Raw genomic sequence first — 16,598 nt, forward strand, 5'->3', positions numbered from 1 at the left:
TGAAACTGGACTCTCCCTGTGTTAGTCGTGTGCTTGTGCTTGCCTTCAGTGCCTAGAGGCTGCTGAATGGTTAAGACAGATTTCTTCTAACTCAGCCAGAAATGAGTGATTCTGACTGAATTGCATACTATCAAATGAAGAAAAAGGCCTCACCTTCTGTATATATTTTCCTGTTTCCAGTGAAATGTATATATGATGATTAGGCATCTTAATCTCCTTCACTCTGAAATGCTACACACATAGTCGCTTAAAAACAGTTGAGTAACAAACATTGTCAATAAACTACTTCTAGAGTAGAGGTCAGAAAGTTGAATAGCTATCTTTACTTTGATGAAGTTCTAGCCAGCAAGCATCTACTTCAATTGCAGCTCCTTTGTTGCTGCAGTGCTGCTTGCAATTAGCTTGGCTTCAAACACCATAAGATGTTTCTGTGTATGGGAGAGCTACAAGTCGCATTTATGCTATCTTTTCTTAGAACAAAAGCCATGTGAGAGAAATGTGTTTTGCTAACTGTCAGAGGTATCAGTGTGAGATGCATGCTTTATATTTTTAAATCATTTTTTATTAGCTGTTATTAGGTGTTATCTTTAAGAACATCTTTTCACATGATTACTTTTCCTGGATTGCTTTACTTTTTCCACTGTAACAAGAATAAAACCTTTCTTCTCTTTGGTAATTCTCTAGCCAGCAAAAACCATTGAATGTCTTAGTGAAAGGGTCTTTATATGTCTTTATGTAAGTAGCTTTTTTCATTAAACTGCTGCATATCTAGATGCTTTAAATGTCATTTGGATTCTTAAGATTGTCAAAAATGAATAGTTCATTTCTTCTTGCTGTTCGAAATTTGTCTGACAAAACAAAGCCCAACATAATGCATGGATAGGTAATGAAAACATTTATTGTGCAGGTAGAAAATCTGTGATTAATTCAGTGAGTGGCATGTGGATGTGACCACAATCTATTTGTAGAGGGCTGTAAATAGCATCAAAGATTTGTGAGTATTAGGTCTGTAGACAGCAGGAAATATTTGAAAGCCAAAGTAGGATCAAATGTTTGGGTAAAAATAATGGTAATAGCTAACCACAAATCAAGTGAGAGCCATTAGAACATTGTTTGTTAGGCTGTGGTTGAGTGTAAATTCTCAACATTGCTCCTTTTATTTGTAAAGCAAGTGAAGGTTAGGCAGTAACTTTGAAGAGATGTGGGACAGTAAAATAAGCATGTTCTACTCTTTGTTGTGTTCTACCCGTGGAGTCTTCTGGAGGCATCTCTCACTTTACAATTAAAGGCATGGTTCCTTGGTGTTGAACGCTTTGTTTGTTTCCATTGAAGGGTATGCGCTGCTGAACCTCGTGCAGTAAAATCCCTAAAAAGCTGGCTGTGTAGTGTAATTTGCTTGCTGTACAGTGTTAGGAACGTACACTTTGGTTCCCTCAGGGGTCAGCAAAATGGAAAGTAGTTCCTGGAAATGTTATCACTCTTCTGATTTACAAACAGCTCAGGTCAATGAGCTGTACACTTAGTAGGAGTCCCACCAGGAATGGGATGTACTGACATGTACTAGCTATTACTCTCTAGTAGTCATAAAATCTTCACTAATGTCTAATTTAATACCTGTCACAAACAGCAATAAAAGAAATAATCTTTATCTAACCATAGGGCTTCAGTCAGTAAGTTCATGTGTGAAGGTCAAAGGTTTTAACAGTGGCCAAAGAAAAATTGGATTGTTATCCTCGGCTTCACGTATTAAGGAGGAGAATGTCATCCAGACCATCTTTAGGCAGCCATGCTTACACCTGGGGGAAAAGCAGAAAAGCGAGGGTCCTCCCTGAGTGGAGAGGAGAGAGTCATACCAAAGGGTACACCTCCTAGGTAAATTGGGATTGATAACGCTGCTGCTTCTGGCTATGAAGGCAGTGATCAGCTCCAGCAGCAAAAGTATAAAAGAGTAAAGTATTCATGAAGCACCTCTGGATGAAAAAGGCCAGCAGTGGTAGCGCTAGGCTTCGTTTCTGTGTGGCCTAGCCTTTCAGAGTTGTCCTGGTGGACTGGGGCTTGCTTAATATACGATGAAATTTGAAGACCAGGGAATAGAACCATAAACCAACTGAGAAAACGAACAATGTTACGATCCTTCAGAGTTTAGGACCTTTGTAAGATGAGATACTGGCAGTGAGCAGTCCCCATGGGGGCCTCCTGAGTTACTGTCTGAGGTGCAAGGGCCCCGACAGGCCGTTAATCACGGCGCATTTGTGCTGCAATGAATCTCACAACTTGAAGCTGACAATTCTCCACACTTAGCAAGGACCATGAGGTAAATTGAGATTTCAGCAAGCTATTCTTGGTGAATCGGGAACAGTAAATTATACTTACTGGTATCTTTTGTAGAGGGCACTTTCACAGAATCACAGAATTTCTAGGTTGGAAGAGACCTCAAGATCATTGAGTCCAACCTCTGACCTAATGCTAGCAGTCCCCACTAAACCATATCCCTAAGCTCTACATCTAAACGTCTTTTGAAGGCTTCCAGGGATGGTGACTCCACCACTTCCCTGGGCAGCCTGTTCCAATGTCTAACAACCCTTTCGGTAAAGAAGTTCTTCCTAACATCTAACCTAAAACTCCCCTGGCGCAACTTTAGCCTGTCACCAGGCACGTGGGAGAACAGGCCAACCCCCACCTCGCTACAGCCTCCTTTAAGGTACCTGTACAGAGCAATAAGGTCGCCCCTGAGCCTCCTTTTCTCCAGGCTGAACAAGCCCAGCTCCCTCAGCCGCTCCTCATAGGACTTGTTCTCCAGGCCCCTCACCAGCTTCATCGCCCTTCTCTGCACCCGCTCAAGCACCTCCATGTCCTTCTTGTAGCGAGGGGCCCAAAACTGAACACAGTACTCGAGGTGCGGCCTCACCAGAGCCGAGTACAGGGGGACGATCACCTCCCTAGCCCTGCTGGTCACGCTGTTTCTGATACAAGCCAGGATGCCGTTGGCCTTCTTGGCCACCTGAGCACACTGCTGGCTCATATTCAGCTGACTTTGCTGGATTCAAGAGTAGATGCCCATTTTCACACATATTCCTAGGCCCTGCTCTACTAATTTCAAAGGAAGCCTTTCCACTGATTTCAGTGGGATTTTGGTAAGAGCAACTGATGTACTACAAATGCATTTTTGCACAAAGTGGATACTGTTGGACAAGCTTTGCAGTATCTGACCAAAAATCAAGACTGGACTGTTGGTGCAAATATTCTGTGCTTAAAAAAAATGGGGAGTAGAGCAGGCTGGAAGAGATTCAGAGGTGATCATTTTTATTAAACCTTTCAGAGTTCCCTGCCTATATATTGGCTCAACAACTCACTCCATTCACTCAGCTGCGTGTGTCTAGACCATGGTCACTAAGTGAGACATTTTATATGAAAGCAATACGTCATCTTTTAACTGACCGTAACTGGCTGCTGGTAAGAAAACAGAATACCAAAGCTTGGAGCTGAGCAACTTTATTCTATGGCTGACTTAATTCCTGCATGGTTTTTGGATAGGAAGGTGAAAGAGGGGTTTATTTAAGGACTGAAGAGTAAAAGTGAGGAATTCCTGTAAAGGGGTGGGGCAGAGTACTTTCTGAATATGTAATTGGGAGACTGCTGTGTTTTCTGGCATCTTTTCCCGGAGCAAGACATCCATGGAATGTCATAGGAATCAGATCTGAGATGTCTGATAATTTGACAGGCTCTTTAGACATTGCAACCCCAAGTGTCCCAGTGTGCAAGTGGCTTGAGGGGAGTCATTTAGGCAGTATCATGGAGTAATATTTGTAATTTTTAATTATCAACAGTTTGTGCTATGTTACATATAAATGTGTTTTTTTGTTTGTTTTTTGTTTGTTTTTTTTTTTGTTTTGTTTTTTTGTTTGTTTGTTTTTTTAATTTTATTCTTTTTAACAGCTCTTACTTCTATTGTGCTCCTGCCCAGAGGCTCTTAACTTCAGAAATTTGTGGGTCTCACTACTCACAAATTAGTGCCTCAGAAAATGCATGCGGCTGTCTTGTGTCGGTTAGGTCACAGAGGTGGGATTTCAGAATCAGACACGGCATGCACATAACGTTTCAGTGTTGAGCTTACATGTAAAGCAGAGCTCTCTGTTTAAACAAACTAACCTTGGTTCTCAGCATTTGCTTATAGGTACAAGAGAACAGAAGCGTTGGTATGTCCAAAAGCTAATAAATAAAATTCAATCGTGGCAATGCAATAAAAGCTTTGCGGTATATGGTCCTAGGATCATGGAAGAGAGGTCATTGAAAAGTACAGAGTTGTTGAATCCAGTGATTTTAATTTCCTCTATTGTGGGCTTTCCAAATAATGCCTCCTAAAAACGTTACAGCACCTCTAAGTAATACCAAAATTATGTTAACTAGGAATTAAAGTGAAGATTTAACAAGACAATGAAAGCCTTGTCTGTCTTGAATGAACTGTACAAATAGCATGGTATGTATAGGAAAAGTAAATTGATTTATGCTAAGTTGCAATAATCTGCTGAAACATTTATGGTTATGAATTCAAAAAAAAAAAAAAAAAAAACAGCAAAAAAAAAAAAAGAACAGTGGAAGGGAGCGGAAAGTTGCTAGTTTTAAAAGTACTACTTAAGTTGCACCATAGGAACTCAGAATAAAATTATGTTGTCTGCAAATTATGTTGTCTGCCTAGACTTGAACAAGTATTAGGAGAATTACTTTTGCAAAGAAGAAACTGCAGGTCCATGCCAATGTCTGGGCTCTCTTCTATGTGTTTTTTTTTTCGTTGCCCTCCTCCATGTTGTCCCAACCATCTCTCTGACCATTTGCAGCCAGTTTGAATGGTGGAATTTGAGTATTTTCTGTAATCACAAATGACCACAAACATGTTCAAAAACATTACCAAACTGTGGTAGCTTCATCAGCCCTCTATTCCATATCCATTTGAAATGAAGCATATGTTAGTGCAAAGAGGAAGGAGAAGAAAAAGAAAAAAAGCTGTTGAATCCTCAGTTTACTCAGCAATGTAAGTAATACATTGATGAGCAGCAACAGCAAGAGAGGGCTGATAATGGTAGGAGAAGAGAATGACTAGGATTGAATTGGTATTTTTCCCTCCTGGGATGTGGTTAGAAACAAGATCATGCTTTTAGTGTAAAAAGTGGCAAAATGAGTAATACCAGAAGTGAGCACTGAGAAGAGAAGCTTATAGAATTAGGTGGCTTCTCTGCCTGAGGCCTCTGTCAGCTGCAAAGATTCATACGGATTTCAGTGAACTTTAGTTAAAATCTCTATTGCATATTCCTAACTTTAAATACTGGAAGAAGTGCTTCTCAGAAAGTATTTGTAGAAGTTTTTTGTTCAAGTTGTAGCAGAGAGTTTTATATTGATCCTCACATGTTCATAGAAGCAGGCAATACTAGCTATTAGAAGAGCCCTAAAAACGTAGTTAGGCTGCTATTGAAGTGTCATTCCTACAGGTAATTGTTCTACAGCAGACATCTAATTAATAATTCAGCTGATGCACAAACCAGAAAGGAATTAGTCTCGCATCCCTACGGTTGTGTTGGCTTTACAGTGCCAGGGAAAATGAGACAGCAGCAGAGTCTTTAGCTTGGTTCCACTTGTAAAACAATTATCTTGAGAAGTGAGGCATCAGTAGAAGCTTAAGTGTGGATGCAGGAAACCAAGTAAAAATAGTGGTGGAATGAAGGCATGGACTGGGACTTGTGTGTGGAAGGAGTTTGAGGCTCTCCTGCAGACCTCCTGTGACTGCAGGTCATTCTAACAGTCTTACCCTTTCAGATCTAAAAAGCTGCTTCTACACCTTTTCTCTTGACCTCATCCCTGGGTGACGAATTTGTAGCTCATAAATTGCTCAATCACATTCATTCCATACGTTGGTTGGGACATTGTTGCGAGTGACAATGGACTGTGGTATTTTGGGGAGTGGCTTCATAGTCTGCAAGACTACGTATGTGTGGTAGGCTTTTCTGTCTCTAATGTCCTCAGGCTTCTCGTGCTTGTGGCAGCTGTATTCTCCTGTGGGACACGATGTTGTGACATCTCTTGGCTCTGGGTGGGTCCAGCCATGCCGTGTGTTTACAAGACTTTGCGGAGCAGCTGGTCTCCAGTGTCTGGGCACAACAAGCCCCCTACCGACTCATGCATTTCTCTGCTTTCTGCACAAAACCAAATTTTATTCTGAGGAATAAAGAGGTTATAATTTTCTGCTTCTTTTCTGCTTTTTATAAACTTAAAGATAATTAGATTCAAGGTATTTTAAGTATCTGCTGGTTATCTTTAGATTTTCTCTAGAGCATCTGGAGCTTTCCAACTCTTATCAACTCAGATTCAAGCCTGTACTCTAGAAACAAATACCATGCAGTTTGTTTATATGCTGTTTAGCTGCCAACCTAACTTCCAACTGCCTGTGCACATGCAATCGCTAATTCCTGCTATCTCCAGGCTATATGCAGGCCATAACCAGTATGAAAATTCCAGGACATCAAATTTCTTCCTTGGCTTGCTGATGAAGTGCTTTCTGTCACAAAACAGAAGCTGATTTGTCTTTTAGATAAGTTGTTTTTTAAATGAAGCTATTACAGAAATATACAGCAGCTTTATGTTTGTAAAAATACATTTATATTCCTGATCAGTGAGGAAGTCTGCAAATTAGCATCTCAGGTATTGGGAAGCTATTTTATGTATTTTACAAATGGTTACCTCACCCAAGTGTTCTGGGCACCACAATCAATTTCTGTGGTGCAAATTCAACTCTTTCTGTTTCATTACTGATTGAATTACTGAGATAACGTCTCTCCATTTCTGTTTGAAAGGCTTGGGAAGCGAAAACAGTGTACTATAAATGGAGAAGATAAATAGCATGATGAGAAAAGCTCAGGCTGCCTTAGAAATTTGACTAGAATGTACGAAGCTGCTTGTCTAAGTGGGGATGAAGGAGGGTCAAATGGAAGGAGGGTCAAAAGGAGGGTTATGATACTCTTAACATGAACAGTGTAGACCAGGGGTTAGTTAAAAAGTTCAGTCTCCAGCATTTGGTAGAAAAGACCAAAAATAATGGAAGAATAATTGTGTTTACATGCTTTTATCACCTTTCAACTTTATCCTGAATGGCTTTAATATTCCCTTTAATATATATATATGTTAAGAGTCTTAGTTTCTGACTTTTTCTCTTCAATTGTTGCTATATTTTTAGTTTATTATGACATCTTTTCTGACTCCTAGCTTAGCTTGATTGTAGATTTTGGGAATCATTTCTTTGTGTTTGAACAAGCATTTTTGGATAGAGCTGAATAAACGTATTTGGGAATTTTTTTAGAGTTTAGGGAAAAGCCAAATGAAACTAATTTTAAAGGCATTCGTAATGCTTTTCCCCTCATTTTACAATTATTCTTCTCTTTCTTCATTCCCAGAGAGGCCATAGTTAATTTCATTTCTTTTGCATGGATTCTACATTTTTGGTTGATATAGTTGCATTCTGTTTACCAACCTTGTTTTGCCAGGATGACTACTACCATTACAAACCTCTGAACAGCTTCAAGCAGCTTTTTAAAAGCAGAAAGAAAACAGAATCAGCTTGTCAGAAAAGTGTTTCTTTCATCTTTCCAAAATTAACTCTGGACCAAGGCCCAAGACCAATTAAATATTGAGTCCTGGAGCAGTGACAGGTGTATCCAGTACCTTTTGACCTGTCAGTGCTAGAAATCTATGGGTTTTACAGTTAGGAGAATGGGAGATTGCCATAGAGCGTGTGGGACAGATACTTGATATAGGATACCCTTGCCAGATCTGGAAATACTAAAGAGGTCATTTTTATATGCCTGCCTAAGCTGTATTGAGCAAATCTCAAGGTTTTCCAGAATGTGTTAATTTTAACTATCTTCCTTCTGGTATCTTTGCAATACTTATCTTTAAAGCACATAATTTCTACAGAAGTCTCAGTAGGCAGCCCAGTAAAGATTTTTAGCTTTTCTTTGTAAAGCTATGATTTATTTCTAAATACCTGCTCTGTTGGTAGGTAAAATGTCTGAGTGCACACTGCGTAATGTGTATGGTTTATTTATACCCTTCTTGTGATTCTGTGGCTGTTTCCTCATTGCCAGTTACTGGTTTCAAATTATTAGGTTCTTGTTTCCAGTAATTCATTCTTTGTATCTTTCTTAGTCATCCTCTGTGAAAGAGTGTTTAAAAATCACAGGCACTTTTTGCAATGCAGGCCCTTCTTGTGCCCTATGGCAAGAATTCCAGGTAGTACAGCTGAAGAATGACAGCTGTTTTGTACGTCAGCTAATACTTAACTAAGAACGATGTATGAGGTTGAAACAGGTTTGATATTTGTTCCCTACAAAGGAATCACATTTGTACTGATTGGTTGCATTCCTTCTGTCAAAAGTAGTTCTGTTCACAGTGCCCCATGGTAGTTCTGAATTATGTTCTCAATGAATAAAACACATTTTTCTCTATTCTCTTTTATTTGCTAAAAGGAAGAAAATTATATTAACCTTTATGGGACTCAGTAGTGATGCAGAATACCATTAAACATTTATGCTAGCAATTCATACTGAATAGCACCTCATATTTGAAGGGATTTCCTCCATAAAACAACTTGCTGGCAGTGGAAATTTCCTGAAAGCCACTGTATAACATAGGTTGATGGTAAGTACTGGTAAGTTTCCATCCAAAAAATGTGTAGTGGAGAAATTGTACATATTCTCAACAAAATACCTTTGCAGGAGAACAAGTATAGAAATTGACCTGTCATTAAGCGCAGCAGTCTTTAATGTATATTACTCGCTTTTTTTTGATTACTTTAGGAAGTCTGAAATTATATTGTATGATTCTAATGATCTAATTCCTGCGTTCAAGTAAACACGTTACTTTGTTAGTAAGGGAAATGTATTTTAAGGCAAAACACGAAAATGACATTCATGATGCTAAGATTTCTGCCATGCAAGGCAAGTACAAGATGTTAAACCAAATGTTTCTCTTTAAATCAAAAATCGCTGAAATCATGGAACAATCTGTTCATGGTAGATTTGATAGGATACACCAGGTACTGAGTTATCAGGTTATCCCGCCATGAAATGCAGTGCTTGGGAATTGTCTTCTTACTCTTGCTTCATGACAAGCATCATTGTCAAGCCCTGTATGATCCTGGCAGTGATGAGTTAGATGGTTTTATCTGTGATTCTTGGATAGTCATAAAAAACTTTCTGGGTGTTAAATATTTATGTTGGAACTAAACAGACTCTGGCTTTCAGTTTAGAACATTTTTTGTAGCAAGGGCCAAGTGTTAGTATTGGGAATGGAAAGAAATACAGTGATGTCAAGGCACAAGAAACTCCCTATATTACAACTTGGTGGTATCAAAAAACTTTCTTTCTTCCCCTTCTTACTTGGCTATTTGCTTACAGGAAAAGCATAAACCAATAATGAACCTTTTTATTTTATCAAATATTTGCAAGTATTGTTGAGAATTTGTAATAATAGAGCAACACTCTGTCTGTAATTGAACATTTTCCATCAAGTTATTACATTTCATGAAGTATGTGATAGGCTTCTGTTCTTCTGTTCTGGCTCATATAATATTTCTTTCTTATTTGAATGGAAATGAGAAGTTCTTGTGCATGTGTGCAACTGGCTGTTACTGAGTTGGCTGAAGACTGGATTGTGCCACTCTTCTCCTCAGTGCATGGGGCAATAGCTTCAGTGCTGTCTGGACATGGTATAAAGACTTCTGGAAATCTTTTCTGTTGAAAATAGTCTCAGTACTCGTTTTTGGAGGAAATTAAGATGACACTGCATATAAAGTAGGTCTACTTGTGTAAAAAGCACATTTGGGGTCATAACAGAATTACTGATCTACTTGATCTCTTTCCCGACTAGTAGCTACAGAAGCTGCATTGTTAAGAGATTATTGGTATGACAGTTGTAATCAGGAAAGATAAATGCATTAGTGATATTTAGCATGTTCTTGCATTTTTGGTAACAAACTGTAAAAAACAGTAGGCTAACTTGAAATCCCTGAGTCTGTGAAACCTCTATTTCTTATTGCTTTTCTTCATGCAGAAGAACAAGGGAAGAAATTGCTGAAGTAGTAATTCAGAAAATCTTCAGGATTTAATCTTCTATAAAAGTCATGCTGTCCTCAGTTGTTATGTCTGAAGTCTGCAGTTGTAAGATGTTGGAAAAATAAATCTTACTTTATTTTGCAGAGCATTGGCTGTGATGACTATCTGGGTTCAGACAAGGTGATTGACAAGTGTGGAATATGTGGAGGGGACAACACCGCTTGCAAGGTTGTGTCTGGAGTTTTCAAACACACGCTAACAAATCTTGGCTATCACAAGATAGTGGAAATTCCTGAAGGAGCTACTAAAATCAACATTACCGAGATGTCAAAGAGCAACAACTATTTGGGTAAGTTGTATCTCAGTGAACAAAACATTCTTTGTGAGCTAGTGCAACTGGGTGGAAGGCTCTAAGTAGTGTGAAACAGATGTCAGAAAATGAAAAGGAAGCTCATTAAATGGGCATTTTGATCAGAACTAACTCACAGTTTATAATTCTGTCTTGAACTTGCATGTCAGACGCTGTGGATCTGTTACCATCATTCCCTGTCCATATGAACTGGTTTTGGCATTTCCTATTAGTTGACTTCTTGTTGTGATTATGCTCCTCACATCGTAAACCTAGTCTGAACGTAGAAGAGTCCAGCAAAGGGGCATGCACATTGATGTGAAGTATATCAAAGTTCTTAGAGGAGAAAAGAGCATTTTCTGATTGCCTAAGAATGGCAGTTCTTTTAACATGAAAAGTACGCCGAAATTGTATTGAGATAACGTGACCTTGGGGTGGTATTCTCAGAACACAAGATTATTTATATAGTTGTTTATACTGAAGCAGGTCCTTAATGCAAAACCATAGAGGATCCTGGAACATTATATTGACATCATGGTGTCTTGCGATGTATTTCTCAAGCTGTATAGCATGCTGCAAATTAGAGATTATGTGGAAACTCCTGCAGATGTACTTCTGTCTTGTGTGCACTTGTGAACTGTTCTGTTTCCTTGTTATTCCCTCACATGTTCCCAGTTTACAGAGCCCTTAGTTTGTTTACATTCGTGTTTCTGTTTGGGAGCCAATGTTGCTGACTGGTCTGGGAGAAAAGTGTCAGTTCAGATTTTTAATTCCCCCCCTTCCCACCACTTTAATTGCTGTTCGTCTGTTAGTCCGTCCTTAGAGCTCTTTTAAGAATTACCATGGCAAAAAATAAAAACGTAGCTACGCCAGGCCTTTATTGCAAGCTCCATGTCCTTTTTACTAGAACTATCCAGCTGTACTGGAAGTTTAAAATCCCAGTATTCTTTTTGACAGCTGCTTTATCTCACTTCTGGTTGTTAAGTATCTTGGCTACAACTCAAGTTGCTCAAGTATAAGAAAGTGAAGTGCTCATTATTGAATCCTCTCCCTCTCCTTCTCCTCTTTCTGTTGGTTTTACAGAAACATCTGCCTGTAGATGGGAGTTTATTATGGGAAGTAGAGTGTACTATAATGCAAACTCCATACATTTACCAAAAATCTGACCCTTCAAAAGTGAAGAAATAATAGAAAAAAGTGAAGAAATAAGCCACCCACAGTCCACAAATGACAAAAGTTTGAGACCACTTGTAGGGTGAACTGATTATCAGTTCTGATTTGTCATGGTTTCATTCAAATATCTTTTGGATACAGTATGCACCTGTACACATCAGCATTCATTTTTTCATGTGAACACTAACTTGTTGGATGATGAAAGCAAACAACTGTTCTGTCTAAAGCGCTTCTACAGACGCTGTATTTGGTAGCAAATGGGTGAGAATGCAGCTTATTTGGCAGGCCAGTGAAAGTTGCTACATTGCTGATCTATAAAATCATGAAACTGAAGATAATTTTTTTGACAGATTTACATGTCAGTATTTGAAAAACAGCAGGCAGAAAAGTTCCCTTAGTGATATTAAAAATGTTCTGAGCCACATGAACATTTTTGGAATTGGCAGAACAGAAAAATAGTAACGTTTGCTTAAAAATAAAGACTGTTGGCATGTATGGGAAAGTTCCAAGGTTTTTCTTTCCCATGCTACTCCTTATCCCCTGAGCTCTTTGTTTATGCCATCGTCTTTTTTTTTTTTTTTTTTTTTCCTTTTTTATCCATTACATATGTTTCATTTTAAAGCTGCTGGTATGGACTTAGTCTGCTAAATTTACCAGCTCCCTCCTGTTACAGATTCTTGGTGCAGCAGTTCCTTCCAGAAGGACTCCAGCCTCTCTGCTTACTCTATAACATTATAAACTCAGTTTATCAAGGCAGGTGTAGTTGCTCCAGGACGGGAATGAACACAGATCAGAAAACTGAAACTAGAAAAAGGTCTACCAAGCATTGTAGCATTGCAGCAGTGAAATGGTAATTGGAAATAGTGTTTTTGGCCTATTAGTGGTCACACATTTCGCACTGATATGAAAGCATTCACAATGTAGGTGTTGACAGTTTTATGGATCACAAAACCTTGGTACAGCTGGGAAAATTGACAACTCAGATCTGGTATTTACTGGTTTATCAATATTTATTGTAATAAGCAGAAGTCATGAATCTTCAAAATGGCAAATAGTCTTTAATTCTTCCTTATGCTGCAGCAACAACAAAAGTATCAGCCAAGCAGTCATTCCTTTAAGCATGCACTTGAGTGCTTTGCAAAACTGAAATTTCAGGTCCCTGTTCTGTCATAGTCCAACTGTAGCCATGAGAACTGCTTGTAAGCAGTATGCTTCTTGTGAAGAATATTAGTTCAGTTGGTTTTGTTTCTTTTTCCTTTCACTTTTTACATTTCATGGTTTCTTCTATGCAAAATCATGAATCAGCTCAAGGTCACTCAATTGTTTTTTTTGAAAGATGTCAGCAGATGTTCCTGGGAATCTGAGTTATCCTGCTTGTCTCTGTTCCGGAGACCATCTGAGTTCCACGTGGTTTCATTAAACAGTTTTTACACAGTTAAACACCTCTTCACTGCTTTGTTGAAAGTACTAAGCAATCAAGCAGCCAGGAAAGTGTGTTTTTTACTAGGAATTATTTCAGATTTCTGTAAAATCAGGAGGTGCTAGAAAAAGCAGACAAGAAAGTTTGTTTTTTTTTGTTGTTGTTTTTAGAGTTTCAAACTCAACTAAGAGTCACCTAAACACCTGAAAGTTTCTCCATACTGCATTTGTGAACTTTCCTCTTATAATCCATTGGTCATTGTTGCAAAACCTGCAACCCTTGTAAAAAGTCTAGTTTTAGTGATGATGCTGAAAATGATGGAGATGGGCTGTCTCAGTGGTTGTTCAAGCATATTTCATGTAACTTTACAACGGATGTTTTACAGAATCTACCAAATCGTAGATTTCTTGTGCATCTAGTGACCTATGCTATTTTAGATGAAGTATTTTTTCCCTGGAGACAGCTTGTATTTTTTGTTTGTCCAGTTTTGGTATTAACCAGCCTAAAAAATAGCTATTAACAACTATTCATAATGCATTAATCAGTCTGTATATTTACTCTAGTAGTTTGAAGCAGAAGCTACATACATGTATTACAATGTAGGTTTACACTCCATAACATCTAAACAAGGCTATAGACTGTACAGTTCTGAGCTACTTTTGAGGAGCAAGTCATTCCATACATAGTTTTCAGCAATATTTTCTTCTTGGCTGATCTGTTAGACCTTTGGGCAACAACTGCTGACCTTAGACAGACTTTTCCATTGGCAAAGCACTTCGGTCACATGCTAGTCTTGTATAGGAAAGAGACAAAGACATACTTTTTATCCCACTGGTAATCAACAGCTGGCCAGTTCTCATACACTGAAATGGGAAGTTTGCCATCAAGTTAAGTAGGGCCATGATACCTTAAGTGGGACCAGTAAATTTCAGCACTTATGCTGCAAAACATGTTTTTTTAATAAATATTCTAGCATCTTTGGGATTGCTATTTGGGATAATGGCAAAAATGTAAATCCAAATAATATGAACCTGTTGTCATTATTCAGAAAGTGCTTTTTTGTATGGTGGGTGTTGTGAATCTAATTTAAAGATGTTGATTGTTACTCATAGCTGTAGCCTTAATAGCAAGAGCACGCAATGGGAAGGAGGTACAAACAGTAAAAAATGAAAATTAGCCTAATCAAAGAATGAAAGATATGGTGGTTGAAAATGAAGTGTTTGGAAATACGTTGACCATGTGTAGTGAACTTACTATGATCAGAAAGAATCTGGTAGTTTCTGACTCTGCGGACATGTGACTCTGAAATGCAGTTCTCAAAAAGTACCGTTTGCCATCATTAGCAGTAAACGATTATGAGACCTTATGGAAGGGAAAGTTTATATATTAGAGCTTTGGCAGGTCTCTTAACATTTTGTGCCCTACATGAATGTTATTTACTGCAGAGATATTTTATGGGGAAATTTATATAACTGCTAATTGTAAAGCTTTTTTTGGTTCCTTCATGGTATGTAATTGTGTATTTCCATTTTGTTTTTTTATGGCATTAAGTTATTTCATTTATTAAATGAGATTAGGTCTTTGAATCTAATCTGTTTTCCATGCTTTCTGTAAAAATGATTCTTGGCTTTCTAGCACCTCCTCTTAGCATATGCCAGGATACAGTATTCGTGACTGAAATAGGAGGTATACGTTATTGTTTGTTGGTTTTTGATTAAGCAGAAGACCAAGAGATTTTAATGATGTTCTTGTGAATATTAGTCTGAACCTGAATATGGATTTAAGGAATTAGTCATATGAAAACAACAGTGGCTGGTACTAAAGGGACTGTGAAAATCTTATCTGAAAAATATTTTGATTCAGAATCCCCTGCAGCACAGACAACATTCAAACAGCATGGCTCATGATGAAATACCATTAGCATCTCTTGAGTTTAAAATAACATTTTGAAATCAATTTAGGGATTCAAATTTCCAGCAAATAAAGGAGTTGGATTAGAACACGGGGAGAGAATTTAGAACATAAGCATTGTTAGAGGCACCACTGTATCGCATGTGGTCATATGAAAAGTTTTGTAATTTATATGTAATCACTCATGACAAAGCCATTGATTTGCTTGACGTGGTGCTATTTAGATCAATTGCTACACTTAATTATTGATTTTATTTAATTGGTCTTACTGAATATTGTTATGTTGTTCTTATTAGTCTTATGTTATTCTACTTTGCAAGACAATAATGAGGTTGCTGTGCAAAAACATTGCAACAGATACATTACAGTAATATGGAGAAGAGAGGTTATGCATATGAATTTTCAGGGTTAGGAATTAATGTGCAAAAATATACAAGAGAAGAGGTTTTGTTCGGTTGTTTTTTTCCTCTGTTACCATATATACAAGAGATCAGCATGCAGAAAACTTCTATATTACAGTGCTTTGGTGCATGTTAGGTTCAGTGGCTGTCCCAAATCAGTAGTGACAGCTGCCAGTGAACTATTAATAATCCATCCATTTCTGTGCAGAAACAAATTTTGCAATTTCTTCCTTTGAGTTTACAAAGTAGAGCAACCCAAACCTATACTATTACGTGCGTTTATTGTGATGGATTTGTGAGTTCCCCACAGGGACTTGTACGTTATGTTGTGGTGTACGTTCCTCATCGAGTGCATCTCTATATATGTCAGTGGATGTGCTGAGTTCGAGTGTCTCTCTCTCACATTCACAGCTTACTGTATGCATTACTTATAAACTATGTAACTACAATACCTAGGTTAGAAGAACTGTTGTTTTGTTTTTTTTTTTTTTTTGTTTTTTTTTTTTGTTTTGTTTTGTTTTTTTTTTTTTTTTTTTTTTGTTTTGTTTTGTTTGTTTTTTTTTAACCTTTTGTCCTTGTTTCTCTCGCCTGTTCTCTGCTGGAGTTAAACAGCAAAGACATGTTGTACAAATGAAGGAAATTTTCTCCAAACTGTGAAGAAAAGATGTAAAGAATCACTTCTTAAGTATGCTGCAAGTAAGCACAGAAAGATCAAACCTTAAGGAAATTTTGGAGTAAATTATTATTAGCTGAACAGGCAGTTGAAACCTCTCTGTAAAGTTAACCATGACATTTTGAATTAATATTCCTTAAATACGCTTTTTATTAGTAGGAATTCTAGCAAATCTGCTTTGTAGTTATTTCTGAATATTGAACTGAATAGTCCAGAACTGCTACACAGAAAGAGGAAAACCTCTTTTTTTATAAAATATTTTCAGAAACAAGCATTCCTTTAAATCATGGTAATAGTAATATCACCTGATAACTTCTGCTTATTTGCTTCTGTTTTATGCTCCTCTCCACTCTGAAGCTTATGTCTTTTTCTGCAGTGCTTCAGACTTTGCTTTTGGTCAGAAATTTTCTGATTCTGCATAATGGACACACATAATAGAAGCTTAATCAATTTTGGAGCGTCTCAACAGGTTCAATTCTGTATGAGTTTTAGAAGAATTTTTGAATTACAGTCCTTAACATAGTCTCAAAACAATTTTCTGTGGAGAGAGATTCTTTCACTAGAATATTTGTCT

The 16,598-nt window shown here is 37.8% G+C and overlaps 1 protein-coding gene across 5 annotated transcripts in view; it reads left to right on the top strand.

The window, feature by feature from the left end:
• Window positions 1-16,598, top strand: part of THSD4 (thrombospondin type 1 domain containing 4) — a 288,712-nt gene that overhangs the window by 216,294 nt on the left and 55,820 nt on the right. For all 5 annotated transcript variants that reach the window (XM_084532856.1, XM_084532855.1, XM_084532854.1 and 2 more), the window contains one exon: window positions 10,242-10,446. In XM_084532856.1, the coding sequence (XP_084388982.1) occupies window positions 10,242-10,446 (205 nt within the window). The remainder of the gene's footprint in view (window positions 1-10,241; window positions 10,447-16,598) is intronic.

The sequence above is a fragment of the Aythya ferina genome, assembly GCF_964211825.1.
Source record: "Aythya ferina genome assembly, chromosome: 11".
Classification (NCBI taxonomy): domain Eukaryota; kingdom Metazoa; phylum Chordata; class Aves; order Anseriformes; family Anatidae; genus Aythya; species Aythya ferina.